This window comes from Lemur catta, chromosome 8, assembly GCF_020740605.2.
Source record: "Lemur catta isolate mLemCat1 chromosome 8, mLemCat1.pri, whole genome shotgun sequence".
NCBI classification, from domain to species: domain Eukaryota; kingdom Metazoa; phylum Chordata; class Mammalia; order Primates; family Lemuridae; genus Lemur; species Lemur catta.
In genome coordinates this window covers 30,073,123-30,098,046 of record NC_059135.1, presented here as the reverse complement: position 1 = coordinate 30,098,046, position 24,924 = coordinate 30,073,123, and the positions used below count along the sequence as shown (strand labels likewise).

At 44.2% G+C, this 24,924-nt stretch overlaps 1 protein-coding gene across 1 annotated transcript in view; it reads left to right on the top strand.

Annotated features, from left to right (window-relative positions):
- The first annotated feature begins 2,592 nt into the window (after positions 1-2,592).
- KIAA2012 (KIAA2012 ortholog) overlaps positions 2,593-24,924 on the top strand; it is a 118,026-nt gene continuing 95,694 nt past the window's right edge. Inside the window, exons 1-5 of the mRNA XM_045559715.1 lie at positions 2,593-2,967; positions 4,161-4,433; positions 18,010-18,169; positions 20,233-20,388; positions 24,023-24,165. Of these exons, the coding sequence (XP_045415671.1) occupies positions 2,884-2,967; positions 4,161-4,433; positions 18,010-18,169; positions 20,233-20,388; positions 24,023-24,165 (816 nt within the window). The 5' untranslated portion in view covers positions 2,593-2,883. The remainder of the gene's footprint in view (positions 2,968-4,160; positions 4,434-18,009; positions 18,170-20,232; positions 20,389-24,022; positions 24,166-24,924) is intronic.

Sequence of the window (24,924 nt, the reverse complement as noted above, 5' to 3'; positions counted from 1 at the left end):
CAAGGGAAGATTGCCCTGGGGTGCAAGTGCTGAAAGTTCCCCCAAACGTTTATGAGATAAGCATCCTTCCTTCTAGCCATCCTTTATACATTTCTCAAGTTATCTTTCTAAAAACCCAGATGGAATCGCATTACCCCCTGCTTTAAAAAATCTGCCTGAAGAATAAAATCCAAATGCCTTAGCAGGGTGGCTGTGGCCTTCATGGCCTCAGCCAGCTGACCTGTCTCTCTAGTTTCATCTCTGTCCACAGGACCTGCAGCTTTGGCCACACCAGACGCCCCTTCCCCAAAGACCTCAAACTTTCCTGTCCCTGCCTCCTGCCATATCCTCTTTCATCTTCCCTCTTCGCCTTCCTCTCACATCTTCCCAGTGAACTCCTGCCGTTTAAAGCCCACCTCCAATGTCCCTCATCTTCATAGCCCACTGCTGTCATGCCCCACCTCCGTCACTATCACATGGTCACCGCCTTATCTCCACCGCTGATGACACAGCTGCCACAGCGCCTTTTAGGTACTGGGAGCTTCTTGAACCCAAGGGTCATGTCTCGGGAAAGTTCTGCTGAAGGGTCCTTTGTGCACTCTGAAGTGGCGAGGAAGAAAAAGGGAGGGAACAACTGTAGCCTAAGACCCTTGTAAACTACTTGGAATCCTGGTTTTGAAGGATTTTGTCTCACTTGCTGTGAGGGGGTCACTCCACAATAATGCTGACCAATCCACTTTCCAGTTACGAAGTGCCAAATTCATGGGGAGGGGTTGCTATACATTTGGAAAAAATTTTTTTAATTGTGGTAAAATACACATAACACAAATTTATCATTTTAGCCATTTTTAAGTTTACAGTTCCTTGGCATTAAGTACATTCACATTATTGTGAATCCATCTCCAGAACTTTTCATCTTCCCAAACTGAAACTCTGTACCCATTAAACACTGACTTTCCATTTTCCTGTCCCTCAGCCCCCTGGCAACCACCATTCTATTTTCTGTCTCTACGAATTTGACTACTCTAGGTACCTCACATAAGTGGAATCATACACTATTTGTGCTTTTGTGATCTGCTTATTTTACTCAGCATAATGTCTTCAGGGTTCATCCATGTTGTAGCATGTGTCCAGATTTCTTCCTGTTTAAGGCTGAATAATACTGCATTGTATGGTATACGTCATATTTTGTTTATCCATCCATCGGTTGACGGACATTTGGGTTGCTTCCACATTCTTGTTCTTGCGAATAGTGCTGCTCTGATCATGAGTGTACAAATATCTCTTTGAGACCCCGCTTTCACTTCTTTTGGGCATAGAACCAGATGCGGAACTACTAGATCATACAGTAAGTCTATGTTTAATTATTTTAAAAACTGCCTTACCATTTTCTACAAAGGCTGCACCATTTTACTTTCCCACCAACAGTGTACAGGGTTTCAGTTCCTCCACATCTTCACCAACACTTATTTTCTGTTTGTTTTTTAAATAGCCATCCTAGTATGTATAAAGTCGTATCTCATTGTGTTTTGACTAAATTCAGTTTTGAGCCTCTGCATTGACTATCTTGATTCCCCATGATAAATCCAATTTTGCAGCATGACATCTGTTTGTTCTTCAGGAGCAGGGAGCCTGCCTCTGGGGAAGGGGCCACAGAGCTGGCTGATTAAGGCTAGGTGGGCCTGTAGCCTGTTGCATTCTTCACATAGGCCAGCAGGGGGCACTCCCACAAGACTGCCAGGGTAGTTCCCCTGACAGAGCGGGCAGGGCAGCTTGCTTTTCCAGACCAAAGCAGCGACCTAGAGCACCAGCAAAGGGATCTTTTTGTTCCCTGACCCTCTTCTCTCCTGTCCTGTGCTCCTCACAGTGTCAGCATCAAAGAGAACCAAGCAGCCCAGGCCATAACAGTATTTCTCAAAGGGGGTGCTACTGGCATTCTAGCAGGACAATTCTTCATTATGTAGGACAGTCTCTCACACTGCCAAAGTTAGCATCCCAGGCCTGTGCTTGCTAAATGCCAGCAGTGGCTCCCAGTCATTGTGACAATCAAAATGCCCCTCACCCACATTTCCAAAGTACCCCTCCCCTCTCTGGGAATGGGAGTTGCCCAGTCTGGAACCAGGCACGCAAGGAAAGCAGAGATTCCCGGTATCCCCAACTCACTCATGCAAAGCACCAACTACCATAATGAGGCCTCGTGCCCAATCGTGGGGATGCTGGAGCTCAGCCAAGTAGAACGTCACTGGTGGCTTTAGGTGACCTAGACAACTCCTGGAGTCTGCTGATGGTTAGTTGACAGTGACAGGCTCACATACCAGGAGAAAGGGGGAGATGCTTTCTAAAAACACCCCAACATGGCCCCCACCCCACACAACCAGGACTTGCAGCCTGAGCCTTCAAGGTCCATTGACACCCCCTACCCCCACCCAGTGAATGAACACTGCCCTCAGCCGTCTCTGCCTTGCCCGGGTTGGTTTAAGGGACTTCCTGTCCCTGTGCTGCCATAGCAACCGGGAAACAACCTCCACTCACAAGGAGAAGGATAGTGCTGTGGCCCAGAGCTGTAGATGCACACGCCGGTAACAGAGCAACCAGGACCAAGGGACAACAAGGGCTCAGGCGAAGGGGAGAAAGAGGTTGCCCAGAGAGGAGACAACCCAGGGCTTGAGGAGCCTGGGTATGCGGTTTATTTTTCTTCTCGACAAAGACACACACTGTCTAAACTGTGTGGTGGTTGTTATTAAGGAGCTGCTGTAAGAGGGAAAAATGTATTTAATAAAAGGCCCAGTGTTTGTGGTCTTCTTGGGCTTGCTGCTGAGCTTTGGAAATCTGGAGGTGTGACCAGTTTTCAGCCTTCAAAACCAAGATGAACTGCCCTTGAGAAGGGGTGGTCAGAGGCGAAACATGTTCTCACTCTCTCTCCTGAGCCGGGGACATGGGAAGTTGGTCCAGAACAAACAGAAGTTAGAAGTCTATCTTGAACCAGAGGTGAGTCTTACAGCTGAATAAAGGCACATTTTGGGGGTGGGGGAGGAATGCTCTATTGTTCCATTTGGGGGTGAACCATGTGTGTCTTGGTTTGTGTTGCTAGTGAGGTGGGCGGGAGTCCCTGGTAGATCTTCCCTCCTCCTTCATGAAACTCCAGACAATAATGTAGTTTTCTTGACACACCAAGATTGTCACTGGGGCCCTCTTCCCTTCACTTGCACACTGATTTACAGCCTCCTTTGCTTGAGACCAATGGAGATTCCAGATTGTCTGGAATTTAGATGGTTTGGTTCAAGACCAGAATTTCCACCTGGGTTCTAGGCAAGCTGATGGTTGTTTGGTTTTTAGAAATTGTGCTCTGTGGTTGAAATGCTGGGTGTTCGTGCCATTTTAATGGCTTCCTTGAACTTTCTGGAATTCAACCCACAGGACTCGTATTTAATATAGACCAAAAAAAAAAATCTCATTTTAGAACATTTTAAAGAGGTGGCAAAATTCCCTTGTCGTACTGGAATTTTATTTCATTGAATCCTGCCAGGAATAAGAAATCCATTGGGGGCACTTTGCAATTTGGAGGTCACACAGAGATTTTCATTGTCATGGTAGCTTGTCATGATATTTGACCTTTGCTGTGTTAAAAGGCATATAAAGTTTCAAAGGACCTCTATGGCCAATGGCATTTACTTACTTACAAGATATGTAACCACTTTATAGGCTCCTAAATAGCCAAATTAGGTAATGTTACATAGCATCTGGAATGCATAGAAATTCTCCCTGTGTACAGCTGAAGTGGTGGTGGGTTGGAATGGTTTTCACCTATTTAAACTGCCAGCTAGTCCAGGTCTAATTTCAAAGTTATCTGCTGCTCTTGATAATTATGACTACTTACTTGCATACCAGGAAACTTTAATTGGCCTGTAACCTACACTCCACCCGAGTTAAGCCTCCAGGCATAAATGGCTCTCCTGAAAGTCGTATGGCGTAAAATAGAACCATGGCCTGGGTTCTGCTAATTTTGAGATGTGAAGAGAAAAGCAGTTGCTAAAATGAGTAATTGTGTTGTTATGTGACACCATGTGAAAAAGTCAGAGAAAATCAGTAACTAAAAAAATGTCAAACACCTTGCACGAGCATTATTTCTGTAGAAAAGTCTTCCACAATAGCTTGATCGAGGTGGCTTCTTTTCATTGCAGGATTACTTGAACTGGAAGTCCCCAGAAGATTATGTATTGGTGGGAAAGCCTGAGGATGAGGACAATGCCAACCAGCACTCCTGGAGCCTCTTTCTTCCTAAAACTTTCAGCACTAGGAAGGGTGCCCTGATCCTCTATTCAGAAGGTTTGGCCATATCAGCATGGACACCCGAAGAGATGAGAAAAGGCTCCTACCACTCCAAAGGTCACGGGAGGAGGCTGCACACAGTCCAAGACCTCAAAGAAGCCATCCTGGCATATGGAAGGAAACAGGTAGGCGAGAAGGCCCTTGGGTCTGGGAAAGGCACTGGCTTGTGTGTTTACAAATCCAGTTGCACCTTTGGGTATAGCTTCTTCTTGGACCCCAGGGAAGGTATGAAACTCTCAGACCTCCATTTCTTCATCTCTAAAATGGGCCCTATCTGCTGCGTACAACTGTCAAAAAGCTTAAAAGAGACTACATATGTGAAAGGGGTCTGAAAAGTGTAAAGGGCTATATTACCAGCATTTTGTGTTTTCCTTTCAGTTATGGTAACACAAAGTCCTTTTCAGCATTCAGGCAGTTTCAGGCCAGCAGACATTTCATCAGAACCTTTGAAACCCTGTCTCATAGCCACAAGCATCATCATCCCATCTCTGATGTTCTTGGCTTTGTGGAAACGAGAGGGAGAACATTTTAAATATTTACCTTGAGCCTTTCAGCGTCTGCAGGATAAGTTAATGACTCTTTCCATTCTGAATTTAACATTAAGGGAAAACCCCTGTGCTCATTTTTCTGATTCGTACTTTTTAATGTCTTATGAGATGTACACGTGCCCTTGCTTTATATAACTGCATACATCAGCCCTTTGGCTGAGGCCATAGGACTGTCTGGGAGGATGTGTCACTTTCTAAAATTCTAGGTTAGAGATGGTGGGTTACTCACTGATTTGAAAGTCTCTGCTAACCTCTCATCCCCCACTGAATAAAGTCGTTAGTTTCTTAGACTAGGCTCTCCACGCACTGGCGTTCTCCTCCATGTCTAGCCACATCTCCCACCTCTTCCTACCACCACCTCAACCATGGACCCCTCAAGGCCCCACCCATGTGACCAGCTCACCATTCCCCAGCATCCCTGTCCTTTCATAACTCTATACTTTTGCACATGTTTCTACAGCTGGCAAACTCCTACCCATACTTAAAAACACAACTCAAATATCATCTCCTCACTGAAGGCTTCTCCCACTTCCCTAGGCAGAGATATCCCATGGTCCCCTCTTCTGCAAACATTTCCATACCATTATGCACTGAGATTTATCTCTTTGACCATCTGTCATTCTTGACGGAATAGCATCTCCAAGGTGGGGATCTTGTCTAGATCATTTCCAGAAAATAGTGAGTTCCCATAAATGTTTGTGGAATGAATGAATCAGTCATGCATGAAACTTTTCAATCTCCCAGAATCATTCTTGGGAAATTTATCACCTACCTCCCACCCTACACAGAGCTTCCAAAAGGAAAGATTCCTATGCCCCTTATCATACATGAGGAAACTGAAGCTCAAGGGAGTTAAGTGATTTGCCCAAGGCCAGAGAGCCAGTAAATGACAGAGCTAGGATTCTCCAGGGCCAGCAGGCTTTACACTTTGCCCTATTGTCTGTGGACTTGAAGGGACTCCCAAGGTCATCGTGCCTGGCCTTGGCCTGTTTGCGCTCAGGTCCCCTCTGCACCTTTCCCCTGCTCTGCTCTGCATCACAGGCAGGTTGATCTCAGGCTACGTACAGTTCCACAAATACCTGTGTCAACTGGCTTCTGATTGAATTTGCCAGTGCGAGACATTGGGAGGAGATTAGAGAGGGAGAAGAAGAGGAAAACCAGGGTGTTTTCCCTCCTACTCTGCCTCAGGTGACAAGAAGCATCAGTATCACCTCTGTGGTCCAGCTCCCAACACACAGGCCCGCTATGGCCCAGACACCTCCAGGTGACTCCATCAGCCCCTCTCTTTTTTTCCTCCTAGCCTAGGGGTGGTGTCCACTTCTTTATACTACTGATCTCAATGTTGCTTCACCATCTGTTTGGCTTCTAAGCTCTCCAATCACCTGTATAATCAATTCCCTAAATTAAATTCCTTCTTTGTTTAAATACTTAGAGTAGTTTCTATTTTCCTGGTTGGACACTGACTGACATAGAGGTTAACTTATTTCCCAGAGTAAGAATACCTTCCCCAGCTCTCAGATGCTCATCTATATGGCTAAATACTTCAGGCAACAGGGATCTTACTGGTTTAGATCTTACTAGATGAGTCCATTTGGGAACAGCTTCATTTTTGGTTAGATTTGGGTATAGCCCATACCTGTATGAAACAGAATGCTACAATCTGACTCCAAATGGGTAGAAGGGAAATGGTGTAAAGAAATCAGAAAGAAAAGAAAAAGGTTTGGAATAGTAACAGGGCAGTAATTTAAGATTAAAAGATATAGTAGATTAAAAGAGGAGGGGAAACAACTCAAAAGGGATTTGAGATTAAAGAAAATGAACACCTCAGAAGAGTAGAGCTTTGGAAAATAGAGAGCACCATCTGATTATGCAAACAACAGACTGGCAAGACATTTCTGAAATCACAATAGCCAGAGCTGGGAAGGCTATGGGGAAATAGCAGTCTCATGCATAAGGAACACAACTTCACATGACATTTCTGGAAGGCATTTTGGCAAAAGCCTAAAAAGGGTTGATACCTCTTGATTCAGCATTCTACTTCTAGGAACTTGCCCTAGGAAATAATCAGAGATGTGCCTAAAGATTTATGCACAAAAACATTTACTATAGGGTTATTTATTACTATGCAAAACACTGAAAACAATAAATATCCAACAATGGAAAATGATTGAATAAATTATGGTACAGTCATAGAATGGATTTTGAGTCAGGCATGTATTAGTCATGAATACCATCAGCAAATATACACAGTGTATTTTTTAAAAGCAGATTATAAAATAGTATTCATATAATAAAAATACCAATGTTCATTAACATTTTTTGAGTATTTACTATGTTGTTGCCACTGTTCTAAGTGCTTTCTAAGTATAACTAATTAATGCTTTCTAACACTATTATTATCCATTTTAAGGCACAGGGAGTTTGAGTAATTCACTGAAGATTATACAGCCCAACTAGATCATCACACCAGAATTTGAGATAAGGCAGCAAAGAAAATATTTCCTCTCTAATATAATCTAATATAATTGATTATATACTCACAGAGGGATAGACACCCAAGTTTTTTTTGTTTTGTTTTTTTTTTGAGACAGAGTCTCACTCTGTTGCCCGGGCTAGAGTGCCGTGGCATCAGCCTAGCTCACAGCAACCTCAAACTCCTGGGCTCGAGCAATCCTCCTGCCTCAGCCTCCTGAGTAGCTGGGACTACAGGCATGTACCACCATGCCCGGCTAATTTTTTCTATATATATGTATGTTTTTAGCTGTCCGTATAATTTCTTTTCTATTTTTTTTTTTTTTAGTAGAGACGGGGGTCTTGCTCTTGCACAGGCTGGGCTCGAACTCCTGAGCTCAAACAATCCGCCCTCCTCGGTCTCCCAAAGTGCTAGGATTACAGGCGTGAGCCACCACGCCCGGCCGACACCCAAGTTTTAACTGTGGGTTAAACTGTGGGTGGCGGGATTATAAATCATATTTTAATTTATTCATTTCTTTTTACCAAACTTTTTTAAAAAACTGTAATTTAACAAATAAAATAAAAATCTATAGCTTTGAAGGAGGTAGACAGTTGAACTTAGAAATCTAGGTGGGAGGATCAAGGACGGAAACAGAATACCAAACAGTGCTATAAATTGAACCCACCAATAACCACACCTTCCGTCCCTCTGGATCAGTATTTCTTTGTCCAAATAGGATAGTTCAAAAGTTAAAAATGCTACACTCAACGTAAAATAACCTAAGTAGGGAGGGGTAAAAATGTAGAGGGTGGGTTAACCAATACACTAGTGCTGCTTACAGAAGGATTTGCGCTGGCTGGACCATGAGTCAAGAAACTTGCATGACTCAGGCCCCACTCAGATCTGTAAGAATTGCGGCTGTCACAGGGAGGTACAATTCAATGTTTAAAGCATCTCACAGCACTTCTAGTTTTATCTATGGATCTGATGGCACACATGTGGCAACACAGCTCAAGTTTATAGCTCAACATACATCTACTCTTAAACTTTCCTGATGGCCCAACTCCCTAATGAGTAAAGATAAATGTTAAGTCAAGAGATCAGATGTCAGAGTTCTCAGAATTCTAGATACATACAGATATGTTGCTTGGTTGGTTTTTGTTAAACAGAAGAAAATCTCATTCAACATTTCCAACGTTAAAACCATTCTTCTTGAGGCCTTTAATTTATTTAGCTTCCCATTATTTAGAAGTCAAATAGCTATAAAACCTATATAACCATACTTTGGAATAGTATCTAAATGATAGTCATACTGATGCTCTTGAAGCATAGCAGAAACCTAAAGTGCCTCTCAAATCAGAAATACTAAGTAATTTTTGCATTGTTTTAGCATTTCCTATTCTTATATTTTTAGAATTTTGTAAATCCAGCAATATTTTTTAAATGTCCAACAATGAGACATTGATTAAATAATGTATTAAAAATAATTTGTTTTAAAACTCATTTCACATGCCATGTCTCTATCCCATTGAGGGATAAACAAGATTTAAATAACTATAGTGGATTTCAACCAACATTGTACAATTGTCACTCAGTGCCCATGGGGTTCCAGGATACCCCCTGGTTCCAGGACCAAGGATCAAGTTTGGTTCTGGGATCCCCTGGGGATATCAAAATTCAAGGATGCTCAAGTCCCTTATATAAAATGATGTGGTATTTGCATATAACTTAGGCATATCCTCCTGTGTACTTTAAATCACCTCTAGATTACTTATAATACCTAATACAATGTAAATAATTATACTGTATTATTTCTATTTGTATTATTTTTTATTGTTATGTTTTTTTTTTTCCAAATATTTTCAATCCAAGGCTAGTTGAATCTGCAAATGCAGAACCCAGGGATACAGAGGGCTGGCTGTGTTGTTACCACCATCTCCCTTATAAGTGTGCTTCTATTTTAAGAGTATTGATTGGCAGCCTTGTTCCACTAAATAATCACCACTCACTCTATACTGCCTAATAGCTCCCCACCTCTTAATACTCAAGACACTTAATTCTTTGTTTGCTGTTTTCAGCCAATGTCCAATCCATGAAGGACAGGTTACATTATCAAATAAGAAAATATTGTGAGAAATATGTCTTTTGAATCAAGTTGATTTTCCCATCTTAAACAAAATGGAGGTTCATACAAAATAGGAAAATATAGAAAAGGATGAAGAATAATAAATTATCTATTTACCCTTTCAGCCAAAGATCAGGAGGAGGAAGTTCCCTTTATAAGTCCTGATCAATAACCTGCTACTTGCATGACAGTGACCCTAAGAAGTGAGAAATGCTCTGACGGCTGTCAACATGTTAAGTAGGCACCAAGGCGGTGAAGGGGAAGGAAGAGTGATTTGACTGTACTCTTTTTTCCTAGTGTGCTCCATTTGAGGAGGTCCTAGGCAGTTGTTTTTGGAGCCTTTAATAAACCTAGAAGTAGGAACGATCAGGAGAGAAATATGGTCAGCCCTGCCTGCCTATGAGGTCAAAGGTAATGTCAATAACAGCTAAACTTACTGAGTGATTAGTGTATGCCAGGCATTTTATCTGTGTAACCTTACACAACCTGCACAAGCCTATAAGCTGGGTGCTAGCATTCTACAGGAGAAAACCTGGGCTTGGCATTAACTACTTGCCCCAAATTACTTAGCTCAGCGGTGGAACTGGAATTGGAACCCAGACAACTGATTCCAAAATCCCACTGTTTCTTTTTATGTCTGTCCATTTGGTATCATATTCAAGCAATCATTGCCAAAGCCAATGTCATGAAGCTTTCCCCCTATGTTTTCTTCTAAGAGTTTTTTATAGTTTTAGTTCTTACATTTAGGTCTTTGCTCCATTTTGAGTTAATTTTTATACAAGGTATAAGGTAAGAGTCTAACTCCATTTTTTTGCATGTAAGGTATGTACTTCTGTCACCCTCGTTTGACAGATAAAGAAACTGAGGCACAAATGGGTCGAGTTATTTCTCCAAGATCACACAGCTAGTAAGTCATAAAGACAAGGATTCAAATCCAGGTAGGCTGAGCCTTTACAGGAACTTGAGCTTAATTTTTGCTGTTTGCAATTCTAGTTGTTGTGCCTTTATGTTTGTGACATATGGCTGGTCAAATTTTTGATGCTGAATGGTTTGGTCAGGAATCAAGCCTTGTTACAACACTGCATTAATGAGAAAATTCAGACCACTTCATGATCCTCTTGTTTATGGCCTGGCACCCAGGAACACATGGCTACCAAAGATATATGGGAGAGAGAGAGTGTCATTTGCACAGAATCCCAAAACTTAAGCCTGCAGAGAAAGGGGCTTGCTGAGAGTGGTGGTGTTTGCACAAGCCTGATAAAAGTCAGGCTGGGGTTGGAGAAGGCTTTCCAGGAACAGCTATAAGTGGCCTCATATCTTTCCCCTCCCACCTTTCCCCCACCCCTACTCCAGTTGCCCTCACCTGGCAGCCCCGAGGCTGGCTCCAGTCACACACGCACAGTTGTGACAACAATGGGCAGTCACCCTCTGTTCTAAGGCTTGGCTTTTGTCAGAGCACACTGACTCCAGCAAGCCTGACTGAGGGCTAGGAGGTGCCGGCTGTGCTCCTCCTGAGAGGACTTCCAGGTGGGGCGGGCACCTCGGAGTACAGGTAGTTGGCAATAAAGTGCAGACATTACTGGGTCTTCCCATTCAACTGAGCTAACATCTAGTAGTTATGAGTTAGTGCGAGCCTAGCACAGCGCCTGACACATGACAGATGCTCAACGAATATTGCTGGATGAACATATTAGTTATCAGAGGGAGGCAGGGGGAGGCTGCAACCTCTACCCACCAGGGGGGCACAGTCTGGTGAAGGAGGCAGGTTGGTGCCCCAGTGATACTTGATACAAGGCAGTCCATGAGAGGAGCTAGATTACTATTTCTTAATATGCTATGGAAGTATAAAGAAGGTTGACATTGTGACGGCTTCTTACTGGGAAAATCTAGAGCAGCTTCTTAGAGGAGGTAGAATTTGAGCTGAGTCTCATGGTAGAGATAAGTGGAGAGAGAGCTCCTAGGCATAGGTGAGCGGAGGCTGAGAAGAAGGTTGGGGTAACCAGATAGGCATGGCTCCCGCTGGACATGGACTTGGAGAAGTGGGTGGGGGCTGAATGGTGGAGGGATGGGCTGGCCAGTCCTGGGATTTCTGGGCTTCTCTCTTCACCCCTCTGTCGACTCCTGCACACAAAGCCTGGGCCACCCTCTGCAGTAAGGTGGCAGCTGGCTGTCTGGGCCTTTCTTGCCATCCTGGGGACTCTGGCGTCCTGCCATCCTGTATCTGCTGGGTGGGAGAGCAGGCCCCACTGTCTCCTTCCATCCTTTACAAACCCTCAGCTGCCAGTACTGGGGTGAGGAGACAGGACAGCCAGTGTTGGGGCAGGGACCCTTCACCCCTCTTTGTCTGGAGACCTGGTGGCATCAGGGAGGTGGCCAGCCTGAGCAAGTCCCTTGTTAAAGGAAGGACTCTCAGTGGAGTGTGGCTGACAGGACATTCTGTGCACACTAATTACTCATCTCAGAAGAAACCCCAAGCTGGGGGTGGTTGGCAAAGCCAAGGCAGGCCTGAGCAGTCTGAAGGCATCGCAGCCAGCCTCCTGCTGTCATGCTTATTTCCCTGTTCCAGAAACGCCCTGCCTGGCTCCCTTCTGTCTCCTTTTATGTTTTAAAGCAACTTTGGAGTGGGTGGTTAATTCTGGGGAACGTTGGGAAAGAACTGGAGAAATATGTATGAGATGAGGGTAGGTGTAATAAAAATAATTGATTTTTAACATGGTTTCTATTTGTAAATATAATCTAACCATATTACTAAAAATTTGATTTTTATAAAAAAAAAAAGAGAAAAGAAATATCTGTAATCTTATACCCAAGACCCTAGTACTGCCATTATTAGTGTTTTAATCTATTTTCTTCCAGTCTTTCCATCATGACTATACATATATAAGAGATACTTTTTCGAAGTTGTAATTATACTATACATGCTCTCCTGTATCTTGCTTTTTCCCACATAAAATAATATTCAAGGCCGGGCATGGTGGCTCACGCCTGTAATCCTAGCACGCTGGGAGGCGGAGGCAGGTGGATCGTTTGAGCTCAGGATTTCAAGACCAGACTGAGCAAGAGTGAGACCCCATCTCTACTAAAAATAGAAAGAACTGAGCTCAGGAGTCTGAGGTTGCTGTGAGCTAGGCTGACGCCATGGCACTCTAGCATGGGCAACAGAGTGAGACTCTGTCTCAAAAAAAGAAGAAAAGAAAAATAATAATATTTAACATGTTGGAAACAAGTGAATAGATTTTACCCTGACTGGTCTTGGTAGCCCTACGTGGGCATTGGGTTTCCCTCAGTGCTTCAGTTTATCCAATGAGATGTGACGTTATTAACCAACTTCACAGGCATAATTTGAGAAATTACTAAGAGCAATCAGAAAAGTAGGAAAAACTTAAAGAGACTGTGGTAGGCAGAATGGCCCCCCAAAGATATCCATGTCCTAATCCCTGGAACCTGTGCATATGGTAAGTTACACGGCAAAAGGAAATTAAGGTTGCCGATGGAATTAAGGTTGCTGATCAGATGGCCTTAAAATGGGGAGATTATCTTAGATTATCTGGGTGGGTCCAATGTAATCCCAGGTCCTCAAAAGTGGAAGAAGGAAGGAGAAGGGAGGACCAGGGAGATAGTGGCCTGAGAAGGATTCAGCCTGACGTTGCTGGCTTTGAAGATGGAGGAAGGGGCCCCAAGCCAAGCAATGCTGCAAAAGGCAAGGAAACAATCTCCCCTGCAGCCTCCAGAAGGAGCACAGACCTGTCAACACCTTGACTTTAGCCCTGTGAGACTTCTAACCTCCAGAACTGTAAGAGAATACATTTGGTATTGTTTAAGCCACTAAATGTGTGGTAATTTGTCACAGCATCGATAGGAAACTATTACAGAGGCCAAGATCAGCTTTCAAATGCTAAGCAAAAATATATGTAAATACCCCAAATTCCAGGACTAGTATTCCCTTATTCTTCTTGGCAACTCCCTGCACCATTCAGCAAGCTTCCCAGAATCAACCTGGTGCTTCAGAAATACCCACTAGTGAGAAAAAACAAGGGGTCTTGTCCAGACTCAAACAGCACATCATGCCCTTCACACAGGGGCCACAGCATCTAGGAAGAGGCAGGTTCTTGTTGCATTCAGAAAAAGTCAATTACAGCAAAGATTTTTAGGGAGTAAAGGAGGTTCCAATTCACCCAGAAAGGGCATCAGGTCTAAAAGGTCCGTATTTCAGGGCCTAACACAGTGCCTGGCATATAAAAAGTACCCAATGAATATTTACTATATAACCAAATGAAAAATGGAGTGTGTGGGAGTGTCATTTAGCTTCCACCATCCTCTCTATAATTCTTTCTTTCATGTCTTCTGGAAAAAGCCCCAAGACCTTATGGGGCTGAATTTTCCAGGCTTTTTTTGCACTTGAAGTACCTGTCACATAAAATGTCCAAACATCAAGGAGCAGTTGATGCTCTCTGTTTGAATTCCAAGCATTCATTTAATTTACAAACTCCTAGAGAGTAGAGCCATTTTAATATTAAGCCAGACTTTCTTTTATCTGTTACTCATTTTATTTATTAGTTATTAATCTGTCTTATTTGTCCCTTTTTCTCCAGTGCCTCTTCTCTACCTCTTGAATCTGTAGCAGCTTCAAATCTCTTGCTTCCATATTGTATCTATGCATCAGAAATACTTTTGGCTGCAAGCAACAGATTTCTTGATTATTAGTGGCCTAAATCAGGAATCAGCAAACACAGCTCACTAGCCAATCCTTCCCACTGCTTGTTTTTATAAATAAAGTTTTATTGGAACACAGCCATGACCATTTGTTTACATAGTGTCTATAGCTGCTTTCACACTACAAGGACAGGTCAATTAGTGGTAACAGAGACCATATGGCCTGCAATACCTAAAATATTTACTATCTGGCACTTAAAAAAAAACTGCCAAACCCCGATTTAAGCAATAAAGAGATTTAATTATCTCAAGTAACAAAAACTTTCAGAGTAGGAGTTTCATGCTTGCTCAGCTGCTCTCCAACACCATTAAGGACTCAAACTCGTATCTTTTCCTTCCATCATCCTTTGCATGTTGGCTTTTCTTCCTAATGCTTGTTAGCACATGTTCACAAGATGGCTCCCATACTTCCAGAGGTCACATCTGGGTCCAAACCATAAAGAAAGGGACTAGCAAGCTATCCTTGCATAGCTGTTCCTTCTCTAAGGAAGCAAAGACTTTCCAGAAGCTCTCCAGTAGCTTCCTCTTAGTCTCATTGGACAGAACTAGGTTACATGGCCACTCCCAGACGCAATGCTATCTGGGAAAGCAAAGCCCTCCTGTCTGCAGGTTCCACGTCCACAGACTCAGCCAACTGTGAAGGAAAATATTTGCAAATTTTGTGCAAGGAAAATAATACAAATTTTTAAAAAACCAATACAGTACAACTATTTACAAAGTATTAATATTTATATTGTATTAGGTATTATAAACAATCTACAAATGATTTAAATATATGAGAGGATGTTTGTCAGTTATAGGCAAATTCTATGCCATTTTACATTTTACATAAGGGACTTGAGCATCCTTGGATTTTGATACCCACAGGGGTCCTGGAACCAATCCCCCACGGGTAAGGAAGGATGGCTATATCTGGGAAAAGTTTTCTGTTAACAAAAAAAAAAAAAAAATGGGGATTCTGTTAGCAAAAAGAAGTGAGGGGAAGAAATGTGGTGCAATTAACAGTCTCCCCACACCCTGGACAAAGACAAGGAGAAAAGACCTAATATTTGTTGACCACCTACTATGTGCTGAGTGTTGGGTACTTTACATACTTCAGCTCATTTAATCTTCACACTGAGGACACTGAGTGAAATTTCTCAGAGACCAGAGACGTAATTAACTTGCCTAAAGACACATGCCCAGGGGTGGGGCTAGATGTCAATGCAAAGCCCATGCTCAGTCTCCTTCACTGTGTTCCCCTCACATCCCATGATGAGTGCTGAGAGATTAGAAAGTGTGAGGCAGGCAGGGCGGGGAGGCCAGGAGGTGTGAGAGGAAGGACCCTCTCACCTACCATAGGCTGGCACACTTTGCTTACACTATTTCATCGGCAACATCAAAAAGCCCTAAAAGGTGGGTATTATTGGTATTACAGATGAGATTATATCATTTAAGTGATTGAGAAGTGACAAGGCTGGCCAGGCACAGTGGCTCATGCCTGTAATCCTGGCAGTTTGGGAGGCTGAGGCTGGAAAGCAGGAGGATTGCTTGAGGCCAGGAGTTCGAGAATTGGTGGGCTAGAATTGGAACTGTTCATTTAGTTATTCATTTCTCCACAACATCGAGCCCTTGCGGTGCACCAGGCCCTGTGAAATCTGACTCTCAGGTTGATTCCAAAGCCCATGAACTTTCTACTCCCTCCACCATGCTATCGGCTCCATTTTAGAGAGAGGTTCAGAAAGGTTCTGGGGCTCACACAAGATCATGAAGTTCCTACAAGACAGAGCGGGCCTTGAACCTAGACACTCTGGCCCTAACCCTAGGGTGCCCTCCCAGGCCTTCTCCCTGAGCTGTCTCCTTCTCGGTCTTCTGCTTGTGCTTTTTGGACCCACTTGATGTCTCCCTGTGTCCATTGTTCAGGCTCTGCAGGCCCAAAAGACTGATGTGAAGACTATTCTCAGAGGTAGGAAGAGAACTGGTGCCTGTAGAATGGGTTTCAGGATGCCGGAGCCATTGAACTGCTGAATTAACCAACCCTGGTACTCTCCAACCTTTGTTCTTTTTGTTAATGTGAGATAATAAAACTTTCTTTTTGTTGTTCAAGCCTATTGAGTCAGGTTTTACTGCAACCTAACAGGTGAGAAAATGTTGGTATCTGGTCTTCCAGTTCTTCCTGTCTGGGACACTGAGGCCCCTGCTTCAAAACCATCTTTACTTGCTTTGACATCATGCTGGTTCCTGGTGCTGAGCCCTGCCTGGCCCATTGAAGAGATGGAGGCTTTGCACTGATGTGGCTTTTGAAGCCCTGGATTCTGGTTCTGACCCTACTGCTAACGGGCTGAGCCTTTACCCTTTCTCTTTCTGGGCTTCATTATTGCCTTGGGGGAGCTGCTTAGCCAAAGGGTGGTAAATGGGATACATCCCTCGTGCCAGTTCTCACTGGGACACCGTGTGGACCACATTCATGGAGCATCAGAGAGTATATGGTGTATATTTCCATTCGCAGAAGAAACTAGCCCATGGTGTTAGAAATCAGAATAGTGACTACCAGGTGGGGAGGACAATGCTGACTATAAAGTGGCATGAGGGAACTTTCTGGGCCAATGAAAATGTTCTGTATTTTGTTTTCTGTGGTGGTTACAAAGGTGTATACAATTGTCTATTTTTATTGAAGTGAACATCTAAGATCTGTGCAAGTTATTTAAATTATGTATCAATTTCAAAAATGTTTTAAAAGAGAAAATGGATTCTTTTTTTTTTTTTTTTTTTTTTGGAAACAGAGTCTTGCTCTGTTGCCCAGGCTAGAGTGCCGTGGTGTCAGCCTCGCTCACAGCAACCTCAAACTCCTGAGCTTAAGCAATCCTCCTGCCTCAGCCTCCTGAGTAGCTGGGACTACAGGCATGCGCCACCATGCCCAGCTAATTTTTTCTATATATTTTTAGTTGTCTAGATAATTTCTTTCTATTTTTTAGTAGAGATGGGGTCTTATTCTTGCTCAGGCTGGTCTCAAACTCCTAACCTCAAGGGATCCTCCCACCTCGGCCTCCCAGAGTGCTAGGATTACAGGCGTGAGGCACCGCCACCCAGCCAGAAAATGGATTCTGAGATGACATTTAGTTCAACAGTCAAGAATGCCATGACTGATTAGTGCTGTTTGCCACGGACAAGGGAGACTTATGGCAACACAAGTGCCACAAGTTTGCTGTTCTTGTGCTTCATTAATGGTCTTCTGAGAATTTTTATATCACTTATAAGATTATAATGAGGTGGAAGTTCTTTGTATAATATAAATTCCTAGCCAAATGTGAGATGTTATTATTCACATTTATTCTCCACAATGTCTTGCGCAGTGGGACTGACTTCAGCAGGTAGGTTCCCAGAAAATTCTCCCTGGCTGAAATGAAATGCATCAGAGCCAGATATTTTCAAAATGCCAGGCTTCCCATGAACATGGACATGGTTTGTCTGTCCCATTATTCATATTGCAAACCTTGGACGCCAGTGTGGCTCTGTGAGCTGGCTTCCCCATGGTACTAACAGAGCCATTTTTGAAGGTACTAAAATGATTTCCACAGGCTGAACTAGGTAATGTGTTTTCATCTGAGGCTTTTATCCTTTTCTAATGCTCTATCTCAAGATGGGGTCTGGTATTTATCATTTCTCCCTCTCCTTCCAACTGCAAATCGGCAGGGGCCTTTCAGAGCTTTGCTCTCTGGGCTCTTGGTTTATGTCTATTAGCTGCGGCATCTGTTTTTGGTGCTTTCTGGCACCTTCCGGGAGTCACTTGGATTACTGATGAGGACTGTGCTAACCAGCCTGTATCACTGAGAGGCTCAGGGTTCAGCAGCTATGCCGTTTCCTGACTGGTGTCCCCACAGAGGGAGCAGGACAGAGCCTGGCAACCGTACCTCTACTTCCGAAGCCAACTGGAGAGCCAGGCCCAACGGCAGGTTCAGCCTGGGTACTCAGCCAAGAGATACCTCCAAGGCCTCTTGCAGACGTGGTCCCCTGACACCGTGTACAGGCTCCAACGTGCAGGTCAGCGGGGAATGGGAGGGGGGTGAACCCTCAGCTGCCCCACCTCGCATTCTGGTCTAAGAGTGTGTTTTCCATCAAGGCCTGATGGAGTTCAGGCCCAATTTCTATTAAAGCAAAGTCCCCAAGCTTGATAGCCCATAAGCCTCTATCATGGCTTGCACCCTTTGTCCTCCCCACACGTGCAGAGGGAAGGACAGCCTGGGGTCTTGACTTCACTCCCACCGCTCACACTCAGCAGCCTCACACTCCACATCCCAAACCAGAACTTTCTCCCCAAACTTCTCTGCTCAGAGGCCTCAGAGATAGATCCACCAGTTCAACCTCCAGCTTTTACAAGATGAGGGGAAAAAAGGACCAGAGAGGCAAAGTAAGTTGTCCAAGGTCATTCAGGCAAAAGCAGAGCTGGGACCAGAAATCAGATCCTCCCTGCAACCCCAGCTCCACATTCTTCCCAACATTCCCCTGTTCTCTGTCTCGGGTGATCCCAGGTCCTTCAGGAAGTGAAATGTTAAGCCTCCTCCTCTTAAAGATGGCAGCTTTCCAACACGGCCCACTCAGGAGTGAGATGGACACCCTTCTGCTGAACGGAGACCCCAAATGCACTCTGCAAAGGCTTAAAAATGAAAATGGGAAATGGTCGGGGATCAGAGTTGCCAGATTTAGCATGCACACACTCACTCCTGCCCCCACCACCCCTCCCCTGCACGTAAACAGTTAAATGTGCAATTTGGGACATACTTCTACTAAAAAAGTATTCACTGTTTATCTGAAATTCAAACTTAACTGGACATCCTGTATTTTATCTGGCAAACTTACTGGGGACAAGAAGAGTGAGCAGAGGACTTGCCAGTGCCCAGTCGGCTGTTTGCCATGTCTTCAGCAGCAGCAGACAGGCAGGGCCAGAGGGAGACTGGCTTTATAGGTTTACCCTGGGAAAGGGGAGAAGGTAGCTCTCTCCCCAGTAAGTGGCAACTTGAAGCAAAATGAGAGCTGTGGGCTAGTCCAGTAAGTGGTTTTACTTTCATGGCAGTTCCATTTATTTAACACACGTGAGAAAGAGTCTCTTAACCAAAGATGTGTTTATCACTGGATGGGAGAGAGGGCAGAGCAGGCCACTGTCCCACAGCCTAGGCCCAACATCTTCAAGAATGAAGGCCCTTTTTAACATCAAAAAATGTCTCAGACCCCTCTGTGGGAGTCATATGGCTAAAATGTGTGGTTTAGGAAAAGGTACGTGCACATGTGCATTCTCGGGCCCCGTGCCATAATTCCTTGCCAAAGCCCCTCTTAAAGGTTGAGGCCCTCAAGTGGGAGACACAATTGCCAACAGCCTCAAGGCCCCTGCCACCCTCTCCTCTCACATCTCAGAGGTCATCACCTTTGTGATGCTAGTACATTCTCCGGTCCTTTCTTTGTGTCCCTATGATAAATCTTCAAGCCCACCTCTACAAAGGCTTCTTTGACAACCCCAGTCAATATTGAGCTCCTTGCTTTCTGACCTTATATCACACTGACACTCAGGGCCACACGGTTGAGCACAGGAGAGCTTTGTCTCTCCAATAGACTGTGAGTCTATTAAAAAGGGCCCATGCCTGGTTCCTCTGTATCTACCCCATTGCCTAGAAGAGGGGTGGGCCCATTGGTAAGCCCTCAAGAAATACTTGCAGAATGACTGGATTGAGAAGACTGTTGATCATGGCACCTACAGAAGCAAGCAGGATACATCCACTACCATTGGATCTCTCCTCCTGAGGCAGGAGGAACTTTCTACCCAGCCCACAGGAAGTAGCCATGTTTCTTCCACAAAGGAGACCCAGTTCTTGGGAAAGATGGAATAGGAGCAGCACACATGTGGCACAGGACCAGAAGCACCCAAGGCACTGTATAGAGAAGCCTCTATGGGTTCTAGCTGATTGTTTAATCCCTCTCATCTTCTAATTGTCCTCCTTAATGGGCAATGTCCCAAACCAGGACTAGTATAAACAGGGGACCTTGTAGTTATCTCCAAGAACTCTAGATTGGCAACCACTATTTCTATCAATAACTCCTGACCTACCCTTCAGGATACATCAAGAATTCTGTGCTGCTCCAGGACAGTCAACTCAATGTACCAAAGAATCTCAGGCCACAACAGGATCTTTCAGGTGTACCCACAAAATATCATCTCCTGCCTGTCTTCCCTCCATTTTGGATTCAACAAGGAAAATCTTTTGATCAAGGTACATGTTGATTTTATGACCACTTCTCAAATATTTGGATTTTTAACACCTTAAAATGGAGTTTACCAAAATAAGGTCTAGGGATTCTGGGTGTTGCATGGTCCTCTTCTGTAACATGAAGGGGTTAGCCTAGATCAGCGCTGTCCAATAATACTTTTTTTAAGGATGAAATGTTTTATATACGCTGTCCTATATATTAATAGTAGCCATTAGCCACACATAGCTATTGAATACTTGAAATGTAGCTAATGCAACTGTGAAGCTGAGTTTTTTATTTTACTTAATTTTAATTAACTTACATCTAAATATCCATATGCAACTAGTGGCTACTGTATTGGACAGTGTAGGCCTAGACTCTAGATCTTAGATGATTTCTTACATCTGTTCCACTCTAATATTATTTAATCCTGTGATTCTTGTGGCAATATAATGTGAAAAAAAATAAGCCTTGGAGTCATAAATCTATATTGCAGTGGCTGTTCTCTCAGTTACTAGTTGTAATATCTTGAGCAATCACTTAACCTCGTTGAGCTTCTGTTTGTTCATCTCTGTAATGGGCACAATAAGACCTCATTACGGCACAGAAGATTATTGTGCGCTGTCTGTAAGCTGGTCAGTACTATGGGGATTTTACCTGTCAATATTATTTTTGGTAACCAGAAGCACTCAAAGAGCCAGAAGTTGTCTTTGGTAAGGGAGATGGGAAAAGATGACTAGGGAGCAGTAACAGGCAAAGACTAGGGCCTTGGCTAGAAAAGAACAAGAGCCCAACATAATACAAAATGTTGTCTGAAATAAAAAAGAAATTTTTCGGAAACATTGGCTGTGCCTGACCAAGCCCTATCCTTGGGGAAAGGATCTGAGAGGATAAGTAGAGAACCTGGCTTAATGAATGAGTAGAGAACAGGGCAGGTTCTCAGAGCCTGAGGCCGTTAAACATTCCAGCCACACACCTCGCTGAGTCTTGTCTCTGGCACCAGGGAATTCTGGTCATAACCTGTTCCACACATGTAGTTTGTCCATATGAGATATGTGGGTCAGGCAATTCTATTTCTCTTTGTAAATTAATACCCTGGTCCATCCATGACTCTATGCATTTTGCTCATGTGGGTCAACATCCTGAGGCCAGTTGACTCTGGGGCACTGAAGAGATTGATTTCTGGGTCACCCGTGTCCTGGGGAGTGGTGAACTCATCCATGCAGTGCCTCTGTGTGGGCACTCGCTGCCCTTCTCGGGATGGCACACTATCTCACCATTGCCTATGCCCTTTCTCTTCAAAAATCCTGCTGTCTCCAGTTAATATCCTTACCCTTTGATGCCCTAGGACCTCAAAATATTGGACAGTGGATTGCATTGCTTCCATTTTATGGATGGATGAACACTGCACACCTAAGGAGTAAAGTGACTTCCCTAACTGATGCCATCTACCAAGGAGCTGCCACAATCTGGCAGAAAACAGAAACGCTGTATAGAATACTGATTAAACATGTGGCCATCAGCACCAGATTCCAAGCCATGTGGCCTCTCTGGGCCTTGGTCCCTCATGCATAAAATGGAGATGGCCATACCTGCCTTTCCTCTCAGGGCTGGATGTGGGAGTTAAATGGGGTAATGCAGTAGCTGGCACATAGTAAGCGCTCAACAAATGGTAATTATAGACCTTCCTAGCTTGTGTTGTTTAAGTATAATTACTAATTGCAATGCCCAATTGCTCGTGATCACAGGAGCCAAAAAAAAAAAAAAATCAATTTTAAAGAAGCAAAACAAGCTCAGAGGCTGGAACTCGAACTCTGACTGATGTTTTCATTGGTTTTAACTTTTTTTCCCCGTTAGCCTCCCTCTCTTTGCCAGACATTTTATCTGGAGAAGTAGCAAAAGTCCTGGCTGGAAATCCCAGATCCCCCACAATGCAATGGTGGCCAAGTCACTTGTGCTCCCTGCATCCTCAGTTTTTTCACATGTAAAATGCAAATATAATATCGTATTCCTTCCTCCCTGGGTTGCTACGAAAAATCGTAGGAGTGGACAGAGGTAGAAAGCTCTAAATTGCTACCCCAATGCACATTATTTAGGTTATCTGAATCCATATTTGAGATATAGAGAGACTAAGTTTTGTGGTCTCCTTTCAACAATTGAAACTTCTACTACTCTGCTTGCAAACCTGTTTCTATTAAGCATAGACAAATGAGCCAGATGACGATTTTTACTGAGAAAAATATCCTTGTTTCCCCTCACATTAGATCGAGTCATATATTCAAACTCATCTGGGACATAACAAAAGGGAAGTTTGTCTCTCTGTATCCCCCCACACACAATGTCCCAACATAGACACTCTGATATATGAGACCATTCAGTAGGTGAGCGGTCATTTGGCTACTCCACCCTCAGAAATGCATTTGATCCCAGGTTAATCTGAGTGGGAAGGATGGACCTGGGGTCTGACTTGACCCCAAGGGATCATTCTAGAATACTACAAAAGGTCTTTAGTGCCACATTCTGTAGAGGGAGCTGAGGTCCTCTTGGGGGCAGGCCTAATGTGGCCCTGGGCTGCTTCAGATTGAGGAATCCCAGGGCCCAACAGGCTTGCCTGGGCCACCAAAACCTGAGCAGACCCTCTGAACTGGAGCCTTAGCCTGCACCTCTTCACCAACACTCTCAGCATCAGTTCAAACCCAGACAACCTTTAGGAGCCGACGGGCAGAGGAAGGGGAGCTGGAGGGAGGGAGTAGCCCTTTTCGTGGGCATTTGACTCTTGACCTAGTGACACTAAGGACAGAAATGACAAGGGAGGTGAGGGCTGGGGAGCACAGCGGGAAGGTGAGCGTGGCTGGGGAGGAGAAACAGCTCCTAGAAGGCCAGTGCTCTGCCACACATGGGGCCCCTGAGGGCTCCCAGAGCCCCTGGTGGAAAGACAACCCCGCATTGTTCCACAGAGCTGCATGCTGGGAATGGAAGTATTGCTAAAGCTTGGCTCCACACAAGGAAGGCTTGCCAGACTGTTTCAGCAATAAATCTACCTGAAGTGATGAAAATAGCTGCAGGACCCTTTAAACCATTGATGAAAGATTGGTTAACTATGTTGGAGTCATCTGTTGACTCAGATCCTTCCTGAGTGTTGCAGACAGGGTAAGTTCAGAGAGCTAAGCAGCAATGCTCCTCACTGCATTCGGCAGAGGTTTTTCCACAAGTAAACAGCCAGGAGACAGCCCGGGAACCCAAGAGCTTGCTTCAGACAGAGCATCTCAATGACAACAGAGCAGGGCTGCAAGCCACACCACTGCCATCTGCTAATCCCTTGCAGTTTACAAAGGACTGTGGTATTCATTGTCTTATTTGAGCTCCAGACAATTTTGGAAGGAAGTGAGGGCAAGAAATCAGCATCTCTGTTTTACAGATAAGGAAACTGTGTCCAAAAAATGAACCACGGTTGAGTCTCCTGACTCATGCTGCCACTCTGTTTCCACTCACCTGGCTGCCACTTCCATGGGGCACTGTCAGAAACAGAGAAAATGGAGGAGGAACAAGGCCTTGAACACTTTTCTCAGAGAAGCAAGAAGGGAGGCAGTTTGGAGCCAGCAGTAGCACCACACCCATTTGTGGGGTTACAAGCTGACCCGCTGTTCACCTTTGCAGGTCAACAGGGCCCGGATGAAGGGGAAGCTGGGGCTGGTGGACACGTGGACCAGGGCTCTGTAGCCAAGAACCGCATCAGTGAGGGGACTCACTTGCGGCCACTCAGGAAGCAGCCCTGGCAGGAAGATGAAACCTGGGCAGAGGTACCATTTCTAATGCACTCCCCTGTCGTTGTTTGCTTTGACTTCCTGGAAAATTCTCCCTCCCTTTGCTGCTTCTTGGGGACTTCCAGAGAAGAGTACATTGACCCTTTTGACCACTGTTTCCCAAAGCATCACCTGTGGAACCCTAGCATTGCAGATGCTTCATTTTTTAAAAAAAGGTTTTGTAGCCAAATACATTTGGGGAATGCCGCATAACATATTCCTCTCCCAGAAAGTCACAGTGCACATTTGGATATAGAGCATTCCCAAAAGTTCTATAGTAAAGTTACTAGCTTAACTTTGTTTAGCTCTGGGTTTTCCAAACTTATTTAACCCCAGATCCTCCCCGACTCTTCGCCCATCTAGAAAAAATGGGTTTTGGCCTTAGACTTGGAAAAGCCTTGGTTTGAGTCCTGCTTCTTACTAGTTGTGATGAGCCTGTCCAAGAAATGTAACAAACTTTGAGCCTCAACTACCTCTTTTGTAAAATAGAGCTGTTATCAGACATATCTCACAAGGTTACTATGAGAATTAAACAAGTTAAAATATAGAAACACTTTCTAAACCCTGAGGCATGCATGTGTTTGTGTGTATGTGTGTGCATGTACAAGATAACAGTTGTTCAGAGCAACATAGACAACATCTCTCCCATGTTGAATAAACTCATTTGACTTACAAGAAGGTCATATGCCAAGGAGAACAGGAAAGGAGGAGAAGAGCCACACAATGGAAGGAGAGAGGGGAGAGACATTTCATGAT